The sequence below is a fragment of the Plenodomus lingam genome (assembly GCF_022343315.1).
Source record: "Plenodomus lingam strain CAN1 chromosome Unknown contig_1, whole genome shotgun sequence".
NCBI classification, from domain to species: domain Eukaryota; kingdom Fungi; phylum Ascomycota; class Dothideomycetes; order Pleosporales; family Leptosphaeriaceae; genus Plenodomus; species Plenodomus lingam.
This window is the reverse complement of record NW_027093927.1, coordinates 823,940-844,458: the sequence shown is the minus strand read 5'-3', so window position 1 is coordinate 844,458 and position 20,519 is coordinate 823,940. Positions and strand designations below refer to the sequence as shown.

At 53.9% G+C, this 20,519-nt stretch overlaps 7 protein-coding genes across 7 annotated transcripts; 3 read left to right on the top strand and 4 right to left on the bottom strand.

The window, feature by feature from the left end:
* Positions 1-114: 114 nt before the first annotated feature.
* On the bottom strand, positions 115-1,501 carry IAQ61_000281 (uncharacterized protein; the record flags this gene model as incomplete). Its single annotated transcript, XM_066094605.1, has 2 exons — positions 1,040-1,501; positions 115-969 (listed from the first exon to the last, which is right to left on the bottom strand). Exons 1-2 carry the CDS (start codon positions 1,208-1,210, stop codon positions 115-117), a joined length of 1,026 nt encoding a protein of 341 aa, XP_065955458.1. The 5' UTR covers positions 1,211-1,501.
* A 2,748-nt stretch (positions 1,502-4,249) lies between these two features.
* On the bottom strand, positions 4,250-4,947 carry IAQ61_000280 (uncharacterized protein; the record flags this gene model as incomplete). Its single annotated transcript, XM_003835410.1, has 2 exons — positions 4,250-4,693; positions 4,795-4,947. 2 exons carry the CDS (start codon positions 4,945-4,947, stop codon positions 4,250-4,252), a joined length of 597 nt encoding a protein of 198 aa, XP_003835458.1.
* A 638-nt stretch (positions 4,948-5,585) lies between these two features.
* IAQ61_000279 (uncharacterized protein) lies at positions 5,586-9,139 on the bottom strand. Its single transcript, XM_003835409.2, has 3 exons — positions 7,758-9,139; positions 7,517-7,705; positions 5,586-7,470 (listed from the first exon to the last, which is right to left on the bottom strand). Exons 1-3 carry the CDS (start codon positions 8,274-8,276, stop codon positions 6,850-6,852), a joined length of 1,329 nt encoding a protein of 442 aa, XP_003835457.2. The 5' UTR covers positions 8,277-9,139; the 3' UTR covers positions 5,586-6,849.
* Positions 9,140-9,157: 18 nt separating this feature from the next.
* Positions 9,158-10,788, top strand: IAQ61_000278 (uncharacterized protein). The gene is made up of 2 exons (XM_003835407.2): positions 9,158-9,381; positions 9,435-10,788. Exons 1-2 carry the CDS (start codon positions 9,218-9,220, stop codon positions 10,435-10,437), a joined length of 1,167 nt encoding a protein of 388 aa, XP_003835455.2. The 5' UTR covers positions 9,158-9,217; the 3' UTR covers positions 10,438-10,788.
* A 534-nt stretch (positions 10,789-11,322) lies between these two features.
* On the bottom strand, positions 11,323-11,670 carry IAQ61_000277 (uncharacterized protein; the record flags this gene model as incomplete). Its single annotated transcript, XM_066094604.1, has 1 exon — positions 11,323-11,670. One exon carries the CDS (start codon positions 11,668-11,670, stop codon positions 11,323-11,325), a length of 348 nt encoding a protein of 115 aa, XP_065955457.1.
* Positions 11,671-15,344: 3,674 nt separating this feature from the next.
* IAQ61_000276 (uncharacterized protein) lies at positions 15,345-18,482 on the top strand. Its single transcript, XM_003835405.2, has 5 exons — positions 15,345-16,512; positions 16,561-16,639; positions 16,695-17,250; positions 17,348-18,047; positions 18,102-18,482. Exons 1-5 carry the CDS (start codon positions 15,847-15,849, stop codon positions 18,147-18,149), a joined length of 2,049 nt encoding a protein of 682 aa, XP_003835453.1. The 5' UTR covers positions 15,345-15,846; the 3' UTR covers positions 18,150-18,482.
* A 114-nt stretch (positions 18,483-18,596) lies between these two features.
* Positions 18,597-20,224, top strand: IAQ61_000275 (mitochondrial 54S ribosomal protein uL3m; the record flags this gene model as incomplete). Its single annotated transcript, XM_003835404.2, has 3 exons — positions 18,597-19,337; positions 19,435-19,648; positions 19,785-20,224. Coding segments are annotated over 3 exons (1,113 nt in total), but the record flags the coding sequence as incomplete, so codon positions are not given.
* Between the last annotated feature and the right edge of the window lie 295 nt (positions 20,225-20,519).

Genomic DNA, 20,519 nt, shown 5'->3' with positions numbered 1-20,519 from the left:
GAACAACGCATGAGCGTCGAGAAACGGCGTCGGCAAGTCGATACGGTCAAGATGCTTCTATGCGTGCTTCTACTATACGGTAATGTTCAGCTCTTGCAAAAAGATGCTGCACTGTCACTGGCTTTTGTCTTGCGCAGATGAGTTCGGTCCTGGTCCCTGAGAAGGCCTGTCCGAAGGCATTTCGTATACAGGTTCCGAGTCCGTCTGTGCTGGTGGAGATTCTAATTCATAGGTACGTGATGAGTCTCCGATTTCAGCAACAGCCGCTTGTGAATCCTTTTCATAGTGGTGTTTGGAAACGTCGTCCGCAAATTGATATGCTTCCTGCGTGTGCTCCGATTGCTGTTGTTTTCGGCGGCGTTGAAGAAGGAGAACCACGATTGCGATAATAGCGATCAGACCGGCAATGGAGCCTACAACTGCCCCTGCGATTGCACCAGAAGACATTTTGCTCGAATCCCTGGACGAGTCGCTCCCTGTAGCAGGGTTGGGCCCACCAGAGGAGGAAGGCACCGCTGTCGAATTGGAGCCGCTCATCGATGAAGTAGCATCGCCAGGACATCCAAGCGTCGGAAATGTGGGAGCAAATCCATCAATGGGATGTGCAAATGCTTGGTCCGTCGTCGTTGTCTCCACCCACGGCTCCACGTGCGTTCGGCCTTCCTCGTCGTATCTGGTGACTGTGACTGTTTGCGACAAGACAAAATTGCTATAGCATGTTCCCCCATAGTATGGACGGTCGCGAATCGAGGGCGTCGCAGGATCCGCGAAACTGTACCCACTAGGACAGCAGGCGATGTAATTGTCGTTTGTCCCGCGTACTGTGCAGAAGTTTGCCGGACACACCAATGGGCTCATCACCGGGACGATGGAGGAGCCGAATTCTTTGGAAGTGGTGGAAGTATAGCTTTCGAGAAATTCTGGTGGATAGCAGTTGGTGACCGTTGTGTTGCCATGTGGGACTGGCTCCTAAACGCATGGAAGCATTATTAGTATCCTTATCAGGCATCTTGTCGGGGAGTCAAAGGTTCGAGCTCACATTAGCCCATATGAAGAATCCTGGAGGTGGGAGTAAGGTAAGCTTGTTTGATGAACACGATGCAGCTGGAGTAAAGGTCGTTGAGAGGGCTAAAGTTATGGTAGGCTGAACGACTGATGATGAAGTCGAGGTAGCCATTGTTTGTCGAGCCTGGAGTGCATTGTTCCGCATCTTGCAAGATTTCTTCACTGATGGAGTTGCGATTAGGATTGGAGGTGCTAGTTCGTATATGGAGTTGAGTGCTACAAGGTCGTGTACCGCAATGGGCAGATTACGCAGGAGAGCGAGTGTAGTAGGGGGATATCAAGTATCAAGATGGCACACGAATGGGCAGATGGATAGTGTTAAATCCGTAGAATAAGCACGGATCGTCGCAGCAATTCAAGTAATGGGCCAGCCTCGAAGCACCAGCACTCGATGGACCGCAGCAAGAGGATCAAGATGCTGGACGCACGAGTTTTTATTGGCAGGGCGGTGCATGGATAAAGTGGTCTGGATAACAAGCTCCATATTGCAACGGGACTCACCGTGTCCAAACGGCCAGTAGCTGCTCGATCCCGTGAACCACAATCCTGTTGGGGGCCTTAACCGGTCCTGGGTGCCAGAAAGCTTTAGCTCCGTGCAACGCGAAGGAAGCAGGGCTGAGAATGCCACAGGGGTTTCAAAGGGCGGTTAGAGTGTAGGCTTCCCAATGGGCGTGTAGTGGGAACTGGCGGACCAGCGTGTGGGATGTGCTGGCGTCACAACACGATGTAGATGGCTTGCAGAAATACAGTGTATAAAGTAGGCAATCTGCCAAGGGAGAACAAGATTTTCGCCTGGCTTAAGAGGTTATGCACCCGACAAGTGTGCTGGAGCCTTGCTTCGGGAAAGCTGGATGGGTACCCGATGAAGAACGTGTGGTCGGATCTATGCCCGCGGTAAGCTTACCTCGAGATCCGGAAGTGTTCAGCCGCAGCATGATTTCAATATCGGTTTGTTCGACCTCTGAAGATGCGGTAGATTGCTTACTGAGAACAGAAGGTGTGTGTGTGTGTGTGTGTGTGGGTTGAGTGTGGAGTTGGCTAGCTGAAACTCCGCCTTGGGTGCACCAGACTTGTATTCCCATTTGTCTGCAAACCCCCACCCGTCACGCACGCACAGTGGGGAACGCTTCCCAGCTGGCTGTCGATTGATTTCCCAAAATACAAGCAGGACCCGCTCGTAGCAATGCATTTCCGTCCGCATCTAACTATTCGCAAGCGCGCACAGCCACGGGAAAATGGAGTCGTGTTTTGAATGCTGTCAAAAAGGTAGAGGGCATCTGCTGCGCATGGATGGATGAGGCTGCCTCGCAAAACTGAGTCAGCTACCATGACCTGCAGGATGAGGATGCAAAAGCAAACCCATGTCACATCTGCGTTGGTGCATGGCCACGAGAATCGAGCCCGACGCCCGTTTGACTCTGTGTTTCCTTTTTGGAATATAACCAATCGTGGTCGCCAAACTTGCTGGACTCGTTGCGATTGCGCACTTGGGCATGCACAGGAACACCATCTCACACACATTTTCGTATAGTAGGACCAACGTCTCGCAAGCACGCGTTACATCATCAGGACTATGTGTGATGTTATTTGCGAAGGGTGTCCGATTCCTGCTGTAGTCGTCTCCAACTAAACAACCGTCCGATGCGTATTCATCCGCAAAATTCATCTCCATCTCATCTCCACATTCAACCCTCTCCTTCACAAGTCATCCTACCAACTCATCCCAATATCCAGCGCAACGCGCAGTCTCTTACCCTACCTATCCCGTCTCCATAGGATACGGATGCAGTACAGTGTATGCGCCGCCTCCATCGAATAATCATAACCCGTAACGTTACGTGCAAGGCCAAGGCCAAGATGTGGACAAGCAAGTACGGTAAGATCCCCATTACGTCATTCCCGATCCCGGGGATCGTATTGGAGGACAAAGGATTGGTGGAGGTGTAGGGTACGGTATAGCAGGGTAGATGGGGGAGTGTGGGTATGGGTATGTGATGGCAATGTTTGAAGGGAGGAAGGGTGGGAGAAGCAAGATGGAAGATGGAAAACTACACCAACCCTAAACACCATTCCCAACACCCCCAATAAATAAATAAATAAAAACCATAAACAGTATCCCCAGACATTTGATTAAAAACACCGACTTTGGCATACGCCAATCCAGTCGGGTCTAGCAAGCTTATAGGGACACCTTTCGAGCAAGTATCCCTTCGACTCCATCTCTCATCCTTCCCCCCCGCCCCCCGATCCGAGACACATGGCAGAAAAAGACCAAAAAGCAGGGAAGCGCGGGTGGTGGAGAGAATTCAACTAGACATCGCGACCAAGAAGCCAAAGATCGGCGACTGACCACAACGAGCCAGTATTGTAGACGCGTGAATACATCAAATCTGTATTGAAAATAAAAAAAACTACATCTCCAACGAGTGCAGTAGGTACGTCAAGTAAAGCCACCCAACACCGCCCAGCATCCACACTTTACCTGCGTAGGATTCGGGGTACGTTGGGGGGTACCGTACTACGAGCTCGGGATACGAATACAAGCATCGAAACAGTTGCTCACGCATACAACCCAGAGTGTTGATCACATACCCAGTACCCCGTCTCACTCATTCATCAAACGCACAAAGCACGACACAACACAACACAACACAACACAACACAACACAACACAACACAACACAACACAACACAACACAACACAACACAACACAACACCACGGCCCCAACACCAATCAAACGAGTGTAATTATTTACTTTAGTATTTCATGTCTAATCGTAATAAAGCCCAACCTCACAAATGCCTCTTCGTTTCCGCAAAAGAAAGCACATGCGTTCTTCATATGTATGTACGAGTGAGAAAAGGGTATTGGTCTGTACAAAAAAAAACAGAGAGAGAGAGAGAGAGAGCGCCATTCCCATGCTTTTGGAGGCGTGTGTATATGTGCAGAAAAACGCCTGGGAAACGACTTTTGTTGTGGGGGTGTTTGTGTGAATGAGAGGGGGGTTGGGAGGGTCAAGGGGGGTGGAGTGGGTGTAGGTTGATGAGTCGGCCCGGATGACGAAGGATTCGCAGCGCTTGAAGATCCCCCGCCCGCACGGGTGTGTCTCTTGCTACTAGATGAGAGGAGTCGATGATGAGAGGAGACGGAGATGAACAAGGATCCAGTACAAGTCCGAGGCTTCACATCTTTGCCTGTCTCAGAATCTGACTTTGCTGCTGCAACTGCAAAATCTCCCTCTGTTCCTGGAAGACGTGTCTCGCGCGCTCCAAGACCATCTCGAGCCCCTCCTTGCCCTTTGCGGCATTCTGCTGGAAGCGCTCGACCGTGAACTGCTCGATGCTGTTCTTGATCTTCTGCCAGCCGCCGCAGAGCGCCGTGATTTCGGCGCGTTGTGAGAATTGCGTTTTATTCGAGGGCGACGAGGGGACGGGCTGGTATGTGCATGTTTCGCGGATGTTGAGCAGGTCGCTGAGGGTGATGTTCATCGAGCAGAGGGTGAGCTTCTTGGCGACAGGGTCGACGTAGGAGGTTTCGTAGACCATGGATGTGTCTTGGCCGCCGAGGATGGCGGTCACCCACTTGGGTGCGGATTGTTGGCAGGTGATGAGGCGTTCTGTGCGGAGCTGACAATGCATGTTAGTACCTGGCGCTGACTTTGGGGTCTTGGTTGGGATGGCGGGGACCCAGGTAAGGGAGGAGCACGTGAAAATCAGCGGCGACTTACAATTCCAGTCTTGGGGTCGACGGCGCGACTGATTGTGTCGACGGCAATGACATGTGGTGTCTTCTCGTTCCAAGGTCCGTATTTCATCCAATTACTTGTCGAGACTTCCTCCCATGAGTAGTCAAAGTTGACTGTTTGCTGAAAGTACTTCATCGTGAATGCTCGTGTGCCGGTAGTCCGGGAAAATCCTTGGAAGATGCTCTATGCCGTGTGTGTGGATTGTCGGACAGAGAATGATGGGGTGGTTTTCGCGTTGGTATTCGGTGGGCGTCGATGGCTTGCGTACAGATAGGTGGGGGAGGGGTTCTGATTGTGTCGGGGAGTCGAAATGGATCAGTCAGAGAGAGAGAGAGAGAGAGGCGGGAAGGTGGTGATTGAAAATGTAGGTAAAAGTTAGGGCCAGGGCGAAAAAGGGCAGAGGCCGCCAAGTGCTCGGTGCGCGATATGTCCCGCCGGCGTTCGGGGCAAAGCGGGACCAGCAGGTGCCAACGCCTTACCGCTATGTCGAGCCAACCTTACCAATGGCTGCCACAGGAGAGGAACCTGGTGAAAGGGTGCTGAAGGCTAGAGGAAAGGAGCAAAGAGAGTGGTGGTAGGGTAGTCGGTGTAGGGATGCAGTAACGGGGTGATTGATGGCAATTGCAAGTAGTATGGTAGCGTATATCTAGAGTACTGTACTGTACTGCACTGTATACTTGTACCTGGAGTCAATCCAACAATTCCATCAATATTCCACAAGCATTACGAGACCCTTCCATCACCCTCCACAAACCCCCTCCCGAACCAACAAGCCCCCAGCTACTACTCTACTACTCTACTCTATCTGTACTTTGTACACCAGCAAAAGCAGGGCAGATGGATCTTCCCAACGCCCAGTCCTGCACCTCACAATCGCCCCAAACACCACCACCAGCCCTCTCGCCCAGTCATCAAGCTCTGCCCACGCAAACCCGACCCGCTCCGCATCACCAATGACGCATTAAACCCGATCGGCCAATAGCGCGCTTATCTACGCGGCGACTAGAACCGGCGCAGGGCTTGCCACTAACCGTAAAGGCAACGCACACAAGTCCAAGTGCCTAGGCACAAAGCCTTTTGGGGCCCCGGGTGGAAAAGATTTGTCGCGTGGGCTTGCTGCTGCTGCTGCTGCTGCTGCTGCTCAGATTGTCAGTTTGGCTTGTGATTGTCGCGGGTGGGGATTTTCCGTCCAGTGTGGAGAGTTGGGCTGGGTGCTTGCTTGCGATAAGGCGAGGGAGGCGGAAGGGGGGGGGGAACTTGACGTGTGTGACTTTCGGTTGCAAAGTGACTGCACTGCGCTCAAAACACCGACTGCTGTTCGTGCAATCCGCCCGTGTCTGTATGATGCGTGTCACGTGGTACAAAAATACTGCTGGAGTCCTCTTGAGCACTCTTGTGCGCGATTCTATAGTGACATCAAAGCCAGATGACTAACTCCTGTATTTTGTATTCTTCCGCGGCCCACCGCCTTAGTACCAAAACACCACACCAATCGATCCTCGCACCAACGCCACACGCCGCCATCCACTGCCAACCGCACCGCACCCCTAGGTCAATACCATAGCTAGCGCTCGTCTAACCACTTCTCCCCCCAACTTCTCTTCCTGACAATCCGTTCCGTACACGGGGCGAGTGTACACATGACGCTTTTTGCTATATACGTAAACATGTCCCACGATCCAAAAATTCCGAAAGGGTATCTGTAAATGCGTGCTCATGCTTCTGAAGCTCAAGAAAAGAAAAGAAAGGAAGAGAGAAAAAAGACTGCCCAAGAAGATCCCGATTAACTTCCCCTTTCGCTCCCTCGTACCCTCGCTCCCTTCCCATCCTGTTCATGCTGTGTAAAACCTCGTAATAGGGGTAGAGTCCACGCGGGCATCTTGCTACGACCAGGCTTCTCCTCTCTCGACACTCCTATCCCCTGTCCTTCATCCCTGTCTGCCATGTTGTCGCCGTGCGCTGCCACCCATCCCAAAGTCTGGAGTGACCCCGTTTGCCGTGGCTGTATTCTAGTCCATCAGTTCAGCTACCAACAGCTCAGTCAGTCTTCCAGTGGCTTGTCAGCCGGCCATCATTGTCAGCACTCGAAATGTTGAGCTCAATGGCGTACAAGCCCATGGTGATGGCCAGATTGATCCACCTCCACAGATTCCCACCCGCATCGCCTCCCTGGCTCGTCCACCACTCGCCATTCACTGCACTTCCATCCGTTCCATTGCCATTGGCAAAGTGCTGCATAAGTAGGCTCGTGTACACTGCGATGATGATACTGGGGCTGAACCACGTCAAGAAACCGAGAATCTTGCTAGTCTCGTCATCATCGTCCAGGCTGGGTTCTTGCGACAGGGCCCGAGCACCACTTTCCCTAATCGCTGGAATGATACGTGCTGCGGCGTACATGACAAAAACGCGGTATGCGAGCGAGATGATGACAGAGGGTGTAATGGTCATGATGGCCCCAACCATGAGATTGAAGCAAGTGTGAGCTATTGTCGGAAGCGACCCCATGGCGTGTAGCAAGGTCGTATATGAGGCCATGATGATAGGTGGTAGAGGAGGGAGTGCAGGATCAGAGGATGCGTTGGCTGCAGCGATTGACCCGGGCGAGGGCTGGTAATCGGTGAAGATCTGGTAGATGCAGAGTGTCACATAGGCAAACTGATGCTGTTAGCTCATGTGGATAGCCATGTGCTGGTAGACATACGAGGAGCGACGACTCGACCGGATTGCCCCTTGCGCTGACGATGCCCCATGCACCGAGGAAGACGGCCGTTGTGATGGCCACGCCAATCAAGATGGCATCGACATTGCTGATCGCAGGGAATGTGGTGATACGCCAGAGGAAGTAGAAAGAGGTCGAAATGACGGACGCAGAGGTGAAGAGAAGACCAATCTGTGTGTTTGAGTTAGCTTTTTGCAAACCATCATCAGTCAAGCAAACGTACCATCCAGGCATCTCCCTGTTCCTTATTCACCACCCATCTGGTAATCTGCCCCGCGGCTTGAATGACCAACAAACTGCAAAAGCCCTCGGCAAGCTGGAAGGCGGGAGTGCTGTATCTCAACGTCTTGTCCCATGCACCAATCGACGCGCGCTGCAGTAGGCCCTGACTGCCAAAGATCCAGTCATGGGCGCTCGTGAACTCGGATCTGCTACCCCCAAACGTCTGCTCCGCCCAGCCAGCGTTGTTGGTCGCGTCAATGGAGAACTTGTTCAGACTCCAAATCAAGAGCGTCGGTATGGCCAACCACTGCGCCCAAGCTACCACGTTGCCTAGAGCCCATCGGACTCTCGACGTGTCTGGTGTTGCGAGTCGGAGGGTGGAGAAGAGGAAGTAGTAGACGCTCAGAGACAGGGAAAAGGCTAGGCCACAGGTTCGCCCACCAATGTCAAAGGCCAGCGGGATGGTGAAGATGATGGCGCCGAGAAAAGTGGTCGACGAGAGCACTCTGGTAAACCACATGTGCGTCCGCCGTCCTCGCCAAGCCCGAGCAACGAGCCTGACCTCTGACGTGCGCTGCGGCTGCAAGAAGGCGTGTAGGACGCAGAGGAGGCGGGGAGGGAGAGGGGGAGGGGGAGGGGGAGGGGGAGGGGGAGAACTCTGCGAGGCGCAGGTCGCGGTTTGGGAGACGTGGTGGGTTTGGAAGGCGGGCGGGCCGTCTCTTCGCTTTCTGATCGTGGCCCTTGGCCTAAGTGAACCTATCCTTTTCACGTGTCAAACGGCGCGACGCTTGGATCAAGGCCTCGACTGGTGCAGCTCGCCGGCGGAGGGATATCGGGCAGTTTGGCAGAGGGGGCGAGCGAGGAGCAGCCGTCTTCAGGCAATGGGCAAAGAAGGTGCAGAAGGGGTGGTGGGCGTGGAGTGCACCATCAGACATCACGGGAAGCTCTTGGTGGTGGTGGTGACTCTTGTCGCGCTGTCGCGTGTGGGCTGCCAGGATGATTTCGACCTCACACAACACAATGATGATGCTTCGGTGACGGGCGGTAGAGACAGCTGTGTACGTCGGTGTACCCAGTTCATGCTCATACCTGTGCTCGTACGTCTGGGAACTTTTGCTCATACATAGGCCTCCCCATGGGCCTCCGCGGCACGCTTGCATCTAGCATCTTACCTCTTGCCTCTTGCATCGTGTTAGCTGTCAGCTTGGATGTCTGTCTCGTCTTGTGGCACAGCATGTCCACTACCGGTACTAGTTGTGTCGGCTAGGTTGAGGATCACGTTACTTGTCTTGTGCTGTGAAAATAGCCAGGATGTAGCAGTGGCAAATCACATGATACTCAAACTACCCGAGCGCATGAGTATGGCGCCAAGGCTACACCACCACACTAAGTAGGTAGGCATTGCATTGCTGCTTTGCTGAATCTTTCTCGGCCAATCCAGCATTGAACATTGCGCATCAGATGTTCGGATTTCGACTTCTTTCCCATCAAGCAAGGCATTTCAACAAACTAACTCCTCCGAGAACATTTCTCGCCATCAACATCCACAACACCTTCCTCACAATGGCCACTGAGAACCCCGCTAAAAAGCTCAAGACGGATGCGCCTGTCATTGGAACGCACAAGTATGGCCTTTTCATACTCTACATCGCATCGTCACCAACTAACATGGATACAGTGGCCACTTCCACGCCGACGAGAGTCTTGCAGTAGCCATGCTCCGCCTGCTACCTACCTACCTCGACTCTTCCCTAATCCGCACCCGTGACCCCGCCGTCCTTTCCACATGCCACACCGTTGTCGACGTGGGCGGGGAATACGACGACAGCACCAAGCGCTACGACCACCACCAGCGTGGCTTTGAGACGGTGTTTCCCGGTCACAACACCAAGCTCTCGTCTGCCGGTCTCGTATACATGCATTTTGGCAAAGATATCATCACCACCGTAACCGGACTGCAAGGCGAGGACCGCGATATCCTCTACGAGAAAATCTACGCCGACTTCATCGAAGCATTCGACGCCAATGACAATGGCGTCAATGTCTTTGAGCCCAAGGACCTCGAAAGTGCGGGGCTGACCAAGAAATTCGAGAATCGCGGGTTCAGCATCGCCAGCGTCGTCAATCGCTACAACTACGGGCCTCGCTCTGCAACCTCAGACGAGGCCAAAACGGCGGAGGCCAAGCAAGCAGAAGAAGACATGCGCTTCCTCAAAGCTTCCCAATTCGTCGGCGAGCAGTTCCTCATCGAGCTGACTGACCGCGCCAGCAGCTGGCTCCCCGCCCGCCACCAGGTCAAGCAAGCCTACGACGCCCGTCTCCAGTACGATCCCCAGGGCCGCATCCTCGTTCTTCCAGAAGGCATGCCCTGGGCCGACCACCTCTACACGCTAGAAAAGGAATCTCAGCTCCCACCAGGCGTCTCCCCACACGTCCTCTACGTCCTGTTCCCCGAAGACCAGCCAGAAGGCAAGTGGCGCATCCGCGCCGTCAGCAAGGAGAACAGCGGCTTCGAGAATCGCAAGGACTTGCCGGATGCGTGGAAGGGCGTGCGCGACGAGCAGTTGGATCAGGTTTCTGGGATTCCGGGCTGCGTCTTCGTTCACGCTGCTGGCTTCATCGGCGGTAATAAAAGCTTCGAGGGCGCGCTGGCCATGGCGAAGAAGGCGTTGGAATTGTAGGGCGGCGGGGGAGAGATGAGGTAGTTTCATTTGTTTTTGTTTTGCAGATCTGGATCTTAGACCGGATCCCCTTCACATATACTGTGAAGACGCCGACGATGACGCCGACGCGACCACGACACCAAAAACCCCCACCATCAGAAGCAGGGGCAATCATAGCTTCCAAACGAGCCTGCCTCGTTTTTCTCCCACGACTATGTAAGCATCTCAAGACGCGAGGTCTTTTTGTACTCCTATTCATCTTGCATATGCATGGGATCTTCTGGCGTCAGTGGGGTCGTTTTGTCGTTTTTCTCGTATCGTAGATGCAGAGAGAAAAGTTTTGGGTATGATAGTACCAATTGAACTACTTTTTTTTGAATTTTGAGAGGGGTGGGGTTTGTGGTGTGTGGTGTGTGGTGTATGATGGGCATGGTGATGGTAAATTTCCTACATCTCCATATCTCCCATTCAGCTCAGTCTCAACACGAACACGAACAACCATCCTGATCCTACGACTTTCCTTGACAGTATGTCCGCCGGTATGTAAATAGCCCCTCACCACTACTACTACTACAACCAACACCATCATCATCACCATCACCAACGCCCACATCCACATTAACCTGCGTATAACCCTATAACCCCCAACAATAACTCGTCTATACACCTACACATCCACATACATCCACATCCCACACCCACACCCACACCCACACCCAGATGCATGTGCTGTGTGTGGTGTACGATGTATATATATGTATGGTACTAGTCGACTTCTGTATATACAGTCCTAGTTAACTTGCATATATACCACGCTAATTCAATTCGATACGCGCAGACTCAACACACACAGACTCGACACAGACTCAACACACACAGACTTGCAGACTCAACATGTACCCATCAGCCCGCCCCCTGCTGCAAATCCTGATGAGGTATAGCGAGGGGTGTTAATGGCCGAGGGGGTAGGGATGTGACTGCGATTGGGATTTTGGGTTGGATTGGATATGGAATGGGGGTAGAGAGGGGTAGAGAGGGGATGGTTGGATGGAATCGGGGGATGGATGATGGATGATGGATGGGATGGATGATGGATGGGATGGATGATGGATGATGGATGGGATGGATGATGGATGATGGATGGGATGGATGATGGATGATGGATGGGATGGATGGGATGGATGGGATGGATATACCGTATAAATAAACAGATACATCAGGTACCACAATCCCGCCACTCAACGAATCCATCCAACAAAATCAAACCATCCGTCCAACAAATCCCAATCCACAAACCCGTCCACCCAACCAACAAATGCAACCCCATCCATCCATCCACCCAACCCTTCTAATCCACTAAACTCTCAACCCACTACAAAAAGCCAACCCTTACAGATCCCAAATAGAGGTGCAGCATTGGTGTGTTGGACATTGTACATACCGTATACCATTCATGTTGAGTTCTAGAATCGTTGTGTTGGAAGGGGCGAGGATGGGCGTGCAGGCGATGTGGGTGAAGGGGTACAGATACAACACATGCATACGGGGTTGCCCACACGGTACCTGGCAAGCCTACCAAGGCGAGGAACACAGAGAAAAGGGGAGGGTAATCATGAACTGCAAAGCTCAGGGCTAGATCAAGTCCACCGCGTGACTCTTGTTCCGAGACAAAGACATGCCTGTCCCGTCTTCTCGCGCAGCAGACGCGGGTATTGTACAGTGGTATCGAAGACATGAACGCGCTAAGCGCGCATTGCGCGGTTGTGAGCCAACAGCAACCATATCTTTCGCGTGCCGAGTCAGCGACCGAGGATCAGGCGACCAAGTCTTGGACATGGTAAGCGCACGGGACTTGTGGCTGCAAGGTGTTGCCCGATGGATGCCGTAGCAAGGCCAAGTATTGAACAATGTGATTTTAGGAGCCGAACGCAAGGGGGTGGTGGGAGGGGGGAACGCGCCTTTTTCTTTGCACGATCTAGGGGTCGGTGGATGGATGGCCGCGGATACAATGTGCTGACAAGAAAAAACTTTTTTTGTGTAATTCCAAACCTTTGTTCTCGGCAGGAACGGGACGCGCCGCACTTTCCAGGAAAACGGGTTGGTGGTCATGTTTGAAAGGGAGTGTACAGTAGCAGAGGGAGATGTGGTAGAGGAGCATTGGTCGTTGATCATCTTCAGGATCGGCTTGGCTGCACTTCGGTTGGAGATGAGCGAGGCAGTGTACTGTATGAGCACCAGACTAGACTAGAGACTGTACTGTAGAGTACTGTGAAGTTTGTTGGCCTTGCGACTGTCTGGATAGGTGAGCCATTGGCCGATGGCAAGAATGCCCACACGCGTGACCAAAGGCCAACCTTCAAAACCAGACAAATCAAGGCAAGCAAAGCATTCCAGACTTTAGCCGAGCTGCGCTGCGATGCTTCGATGATGCATCGGTGTGGGTGTGAGCAGTCAACTGAGGCCTGGCCGGCGCGCGGGTGCCTGGGGCGTAATTCTCGGCTGGATACGAAAAAACATGGCGCCTGCGGCGTTGAGATGAGCAGGCGGCCCGATTCGCTAACCGTGAGCTGCGCTATGGCCCAAGGCGGCGGTCATGTGCCGAGCTGCGAACATGACGGAAGTGGGAGGCCGCGGGGGAGCTAGAGTAGCATCGACGGCCACGACCATGGACAAGGACATACATGGCGGCAGAGTAGCTATGGCATGTATGTACTTGTCCAGTCTGTACATGATGTACGCTACCGTGCCTATCGTGTTTACCTACTGCCTACTCTAGTACTAGGCCAAGCTCTTTCTGCAGTCGCATGTACGATACGTACGGTCGGGTTAGAGGGTGTGCACAGTAGAGCAGATCGGGGGAGTCGGGAGGCAAAGATGCAGAGCCCAGCGGCTCAAGTCGGTATATTGAGGCAGGACATGGCCATCCAGATGGGGGTATACGGCCGAAGGAGCAGCCAGCCGCAAGAGCGTCGAGGGGGGCGCTGGAGGGTTGCGGCGTGGATCTTGATTAATGAAACTTGGGCGAGGCCCATGCGTGCCTGCTTGTTTGGTCCTGGTCGTGAAACTGGGCAGGCGGTTACAGAGCCAGGCAGGACAGAGTGAAAAGATGAGATGAGCAGAGTTGCAGACTGAGCAATGAGGCAGTGCCCAAGGGGACGCCGCGAGTGCATTGGCCTAGCTGCCCAGGCGTGAGGCTGGCGACGAGTCAGGCCCCAACGGGCGCCCTTGGTGGAAGCGCGCGGGACCTTTGGGCGATACGCAGGAACAGCGGGCATGAGACATGACGACAGCGGCGCAGGCATTGATTCGTGGTTGGGAGGGGCAGTTCAGAAATGATCACAGCAGGCAGGCAGATAGGTAGGTGGGTAGGTAGGTAGGTAGGTAGGGGACTGTCTGTAGGTAGGGTTAGGGAGTTGATGCAGCAGCAGCAGCAGCAGCAGCATGATCAGTAGCAGCGTATCGAGGCGCGGTGTTGTCTTGTGTCTTGTCTTGTCTCGTCTCGTCTCGTCTCGCAGCAGCAGCAGCAGCAGCAGCACACACACACACACGCACACACACGCACCACACACACACACAGGCAGACAGGTGGTGGTGGTGGTGGTGGTGGTGGTGGTGGTGGTGGTGGTGGTGGTGGTGGTGGCGGCATGGGGACAAGCGCGTCTACGTTGGAATGCTGATGCATGGCCCGCCGCGTCTGACAAAAATAGGAAGGCCCGCTAGCGGTGCGTGCGCTCATTGACCTGCAGCCGGTGCAGGCAGTGCAGACAGCCAATCACAGCCCCCAGCAGCGCAATATGTGAAGGCGAACACTGCGTTCCGCGTTGGCTGCAGCTTCCTAACGGTGTTTGGCTGATCCACCTCGCAGACCTCTCCGCCGGGAGCGCTGGTCCCACCGCGACGCCCATGCCACCCTGGCCCGCCAGAGAGCTCTTCCACCCTCCACTACACCCACCAGACGTCCCTAGGGCTGAAGACGTGACTTTTCCGCCCAAAAACGTGGCAGGAGGCTTCTATGCAGGGTCGATATGTACATAGTCGAAGGAACCGCCTCTCTGGCACTTCTCTGGGGTAAACGACGGTGCTGGTTGAGTGCCGCCGAGTGGGACAGATAAACGCGGGTCGACAGGGAGGACGGACCCTGGGCCAATCAGCAATGCGACAGCCGGGGTCCCCTGCAAGACCCGTCTGCAGGCTAGCAGCTAGCAGCAGGAGCGAACAGCCGCCCCTCCGTTGGCATTTGCTGCTGGCTGGGGGGTGGCATGGCAGGTGCTTGGTCACTGGTCGTTGTTGCTGTTGGCTGGCTAGGAGTAGCTAAGTACCGGTAGGTATGGTAGGTACGGTAGGTTGGTGTAGGTAGGGTATGTATGTGTGTGTGTGTGTGTGTGTGTGTCAACTGGTGTGCTAAGAGGTGATAGTCGTGCTTGCTTGCTTGCTTGCTTGCTTGCTTGCTTGCTGCTTTTCTGCTGGTGCTGGTGCTGATGCTGGTCCTGCTGCTGCTACTGGTACTGCTGCTCATCCGCTGGCCGCTTGCCAACTAAACTTGCGCCTGCCGTCGGTCGGGTCGCCCCTCCCTCCACTACACTACACTACTACACTCTCTGCGCGAGCAAGCGCGTTCCTCCATTGCACCGCTGTGCCTTATACACTCTCCTCTCCCAGTGACGCGTGGCTCTCTGTTCCCGCATCATCGTTACCCACCTGTCAGTCGAGTCGTCTGGGGTCACATCACCACACAAACCCACCAACTTACCACCTTACCACCTTACCACCTTACCACCTACCACCTACCACCTACCACCTACCAATAACCCATCACCCATCACCCATCCACCCCCCATCATCCACATCACCCATAACCCATAACCCATAACCCATCACTCATCACCCCGCCAAACACCTTCGTTCCGCCACCCTCTCTCTCCCATCTCATCCCATCTCATCCCATCCCACTCCAACCCAACCCAACTCAACTCAAAAACACAAAATTAAACCCAACCAAACCAACAAACATACCTACCCTAACCGGTCCTGTCCAATCCCGCTCCTGTGCACACCCCGCGCCTTCGACCGTGCAACTCTCGACTCCTGCGCACTGGCATGCCACGGCCCTGCTGTCAGCTCGTCTACGCTGCAACTCCAACGGGCAACTCCAACGCTCGTCCGTAAGCGCGAAAGCCGCCTCTCTCCCCCCTCCCTCTCCCTCTCTCAGCATTGTGCAACCCAAGAGCACAGCGCTTTCGTGGCGTCACTCTCTTGAGAAAATTCCCTCGACTAAACAACGGCCGCCAGAGAGCCAAGAGGGGCCCCATTGATCTTCAAAAGCGAGCATCTTCCGAACGAATCTCCAGGACAGGCAAAGCCTACTGGAGGCCTGGATCTTGAACCACTTCGGCAGATTCTGCCCTCGCACCACCGCATTTGCGTACCATGTCGACGGTGTTGCAAGTACAGCCATTTTCCTCGAGTCCCTTTGGTCTGCGTGAGAAGAACATCGAGTCTTTTGCGCCTGCCTTCACCTCTGTCAATGGCCGCCATTCATCGAGTCCTCCATCCACCGATTTGAAGTCAACCCCCTCCATAGGAGCAGCCGCCTGGAGCCCAAGTGCCCCAAGGCCCCAGAACGGTTCCGACAGCTCCGGCAATTCCGTCTCTCCCACCATGACGGGCAGTGCATCCCCTGACAGCCCAAACAAAAAGAGGCGCTCCGAGCCTCGAGAGGACGAATATGCTCGTCCTAGTCCAGATCAACCGGTAGGGCCTACCAAGCAGCAGATTGTACCCTACCAACCAGTCGCGCCACCTCAGTCTGGACATGCATCCAAAGAAGACACGCACCATCGTACCCTGCCTCCCTTGGAGCGCTCCGATATGGAGAGACGATGGGCCACTGAACCTCGCGACTTACCACAAAATGGTTACCAGGACATGCAAAGACGCGAAACTCGGCCCGCGGAACCAACCCACAATCCTGGTCCATCCAATCCACCGCATGCCCTTGTCAAGGTTATGAGTGATCCCCATTATGAGGATGAACACGCCCGAGAAATTGCGCGCGCTGCTGGCATTCAAGTCGAACTTAAGAAGAGAAAGAGGGTACGTCCGATCATCGCAGGCTGTCTGACTAGGCTAACCCAGTCAAAGCAATTCGCCAACCGAACGAAAACTGGATGTGGCACATGTCGCCGACGCAAGAAGAAATGTGATGAAATGAAGCCAGAGTGTACGGGCTTTTTTCCCTCTCTCCATCCCTTTGCAAACTACTGACCTTTATCCAGGCAATAATTGCACACGAGGAGCCTTCATTTGCGAAGGCTACGCAAACAAGATCCCGTATCCAAAGAACGGAACCCTGAAGCCGCCACCGCCACTACAAGCCAAGGAGAGACCATCCGGAGAGCCTACTTCAACGTACCCCTCTTGTCCCGTCTGCAACCAGATTCATATTCCACACTGTGAAAGCCCTCGCACCACGCAGGCTCCGTACTCAGCGGAATCCCAACCCCAGTTGTCAAACGGGCAAGATGGTGCCCGCAGTCGTCCCATCCCCATCGAGGACGAGCGTCAACTACCAAAATCAAGCACCTGGACGGGCAATGGCTGGAGTGAAAGCGCACCACCCCCACCCCCACTGAGGACTTCCTACCCCTCTGAACCACATGCGTATTCTCAGCCGCCTAGCAGCTCCAGTCACGAGCGCCCAACAACGCACGAGCATTCGGTGCTCCACCACCAGCATTCAGAGCCACCACGCCAACAACACAACTCTCGTGTGTACCACCAGACCCCGCAGAGCATGAGTCAGGGGTTGGTCAGCACCCTGGCGCCTGTTGTGTAAGTCTTCCTCTGGGGAAACTCAAGACTGCGTCGACGACGTAGTTTAGCTCTGCATCCATTGTTTTGATGTTCTTTTGGCTGACAAGCTCTCCAGACCCCCCAAGACGACGACACATCATCATCAAGTGGCACAGCACGCTCGGCAGCCGCCTCCCCCACCACCACCGGTTATAGTACCACCCACCATTGCGCCACCTGGACCGCCACCCAGTCTGTACACGCCACATCCTAGGATGCACAAGTCCGAGAAAGAAAAGATGTTGGCTGGTTTGCCATTTCTACCCTTCGACAGGGAGCTAGTCAACGAGCGTACACATTGTGCTGGTGCAGTGTACCAGTTCAACAGTACAGCCAATGCTGCGGTGAGCATTGCAAAGGATGAGCGTGGACGTTGCTTCAAAACCATTGTCGCTGCCCGGTGGATACCACCACACACTACAGAGCATCCCATTGTCGGCCATCTTGGCGGTAACGTACACGTTGCCGCACCATTCCTTTGCGACTATGGCTACAACCTGTCCATTGCTGAGAATGTCGTGATTGGGTCGAATTGCGAACTCCACGACTCCGCCAGGATTGCCATTGGAATGAACACGAAGATCGGAAATCGTGTGATTATTACGACCCTGAAAACTCCGACCGACATCAAGGCTCTCAAGGGCAGTAATGGCACTGAGATCGCACAAGAGGTCTTCATTGGGAAGAATGTATACATAGGTGACGGCTGTATCATCGAGGCTGGTGTCAGGATTGGGGACAACGCCATTGTCCGCCCTGGGTCTGTCGTCGTCCGAGTAAGTCATCGTCGTCATGTACTTTATAGAAGTTGCCAAGCTAATACATCACAGGACCTTCCTCGTGATTGCGTCGCACATGGAAACCCTGCCTTTGGCTGAATGGCGGAACAGTAGAGCAACACATTAGCGACATCTGCGTCGCCTGGAGTGTAGTGGAACAAATGGGCTTTTGGATTCGACTGTAGATGGGAATTGCATGTGCTATATTTGGTGTGCAGGCCTTTGAGTCTCACACATGCGCGCCACTGAGTGGTGCGCGGAGTTTACACGGCGTCTTTGCCTTTGGCGGTATACCCTGAACGTACGACCAGGATTTCTGGCATGGTTTGAATTTCAAGATGTTCTTGCACGATAGTATGTTATCTGATGTACATAGACCGTCTCGGTACACCACGCATGCTGGGCAATGCACTTCTGTTGAGTTTATCGATGTTGATCGAAACGAATGAATTGTATCTGTGAGCACGTCTGGACATCCTGGCAAGATTGCCTTGCCCCACAACTAGCATGATGATGACAACTTTGAGGACAAGTCGACGCTTACAGCTTAGCGTGGTCTACGCGCGTGAAAGCCGCCCCCCACGTGCCCATCATGGCCCGAGCTTCGAAAATCAACGGCAGCGAAGACATGTCCAACCTATCGCCAGCATCGCAGACCAAGCACACAACACCATGCCGCCCAAGATACCCCTTCCCTGGGGCCAATTACCCCCCTCCTTCCTCCTCCCTTCGACTACGCGGCTCCTCCTCGCATCCACTCTCAAGAAAGCGCCCCTGCAAACCACCCACATCACCACCCGCGGCATAAAATCCACCTTCAAACCCAAACCCAACCGCTTCAATCACCACCCCTCCAAACCCGCTCTCAATGCCTCGTCCACCGCAGCTCTCGCCCGTCGCGCCCATAGTACCCCGCTGCGCACCGGCCTCCTCGCAAACAAAAAAGGCATGACGGCCATGTACGACCCCGAGACGGGCAAACGCACCGCCTGCACCGTCCTCCAGCTCGACCGCAACGAAGTCATTGCGCACAAGCGGCGCGACAAGAATGGGTATTGGGCGGTTCAGGTGGGCGCGGGCGAGAAACTGCCCAAGAATGTGACCAAGCCTATGCTGGGCCATTTTGCGGGCGCGGCCGTGAGCCCCAAGAGATGGGTTGCCGAGTTCAAGGTGAGGGATGAGGCGGGGCTGGGTGTGCCGGTGGGGAGTATGGTTGGGGCCGGGTGGTTCAATGTCGGGCAGTGGGTGGATGTCAAGGGTATTAGTAGGGGTATGGGGTTTGCAGGTGTAAGTTTCCTTCACCTGGGCTGGGGACTTGGAGAGAGGAGAGTCTGGCACTTATAAATAGAAACAAAGCTAATTCTGTTTTTTTCCTTTTTAACAGGGCATGAAAAGACACGGCTTCGGCGGACAACCCGCATCACACGGTCAATCGCTCATGCATCGCGGCATGGGATCAGCAGGTGGTTCACAAGGCTCAGGTTCCCGCGTCCTACCGGGCAAGCGCATGGCCGGAAACATGGGCAACGAAAGCGTCACAGTCAAGAATCTCAAGGTCCTCCAAGTTGATGCGGCAAATGGAATCCTCGTCGTCACAGGTACGTTTGACATGACCAGTTTTTTTTGCAAAACTCTGTCCACCCCGCGCCTGACGTCTTCCGGGCAATTTTCCCAATTCCACACACCCAACACCAGAATACATACAAACAGCAAACAAACACTAACCTCCCACAGGCGCCGTCCCCGGCCCAAAAAACCAAATCATACGCGTCTCAGACGCCCGCGATAAGCCCTGGCCCGCCGGCCCCATGAGCACCACGGATCTCTCCCCATCTGAGGTCTTGGCTACGGCTGCGAGTGCAGAAGTTGCGGCTGAGGTGGCGGCGGCGTAGTGGGGTTGTGTGACGTGAGGGATGGGATGGGAGATGGGAGGGAAGGTAGAGAATGAGATGGGAGGAGATGAGATGAGATGAAATGAAATGAGATGGGATGAGATGGCAAGAGATGTATAAAGCCATCCATACCCCAACAAGCGTTTTCTTTTTTCTCTCCCACTGATAAGAGCGAGGCGGAGAGTGGAGATTTTGTTACATCAGAGTATATTTATAACCTAGCCTAGCCTGTCATCATCTCCATCTCCATGACTATGTTGAATAGCCGTGCTAAGTGCAATCAACAAGATTGTAGATGTAATGATTGATGCTGTTTATTTTAGTCCAGCCCAGTCCAGGCCCGTTCAGTCCAGCCCAGTTTAGCCGGGTCTCATTTAGTTTAGTCTGGTTAGCCTGGCTGCATGTTGTGTCGTATAGGGTTTTGTATCGTGGTTTGTGCACAGTGGGTTGTGAATTACGAGGGAATGGTGAGGAGTGAAGAGTGAGGAGTAAAATGAGCACAATCTTGTATAATACTTGGATATACTTGGATATACCAGTTCTACACTGTACTCGTCTGCATTATACTGTATACCGA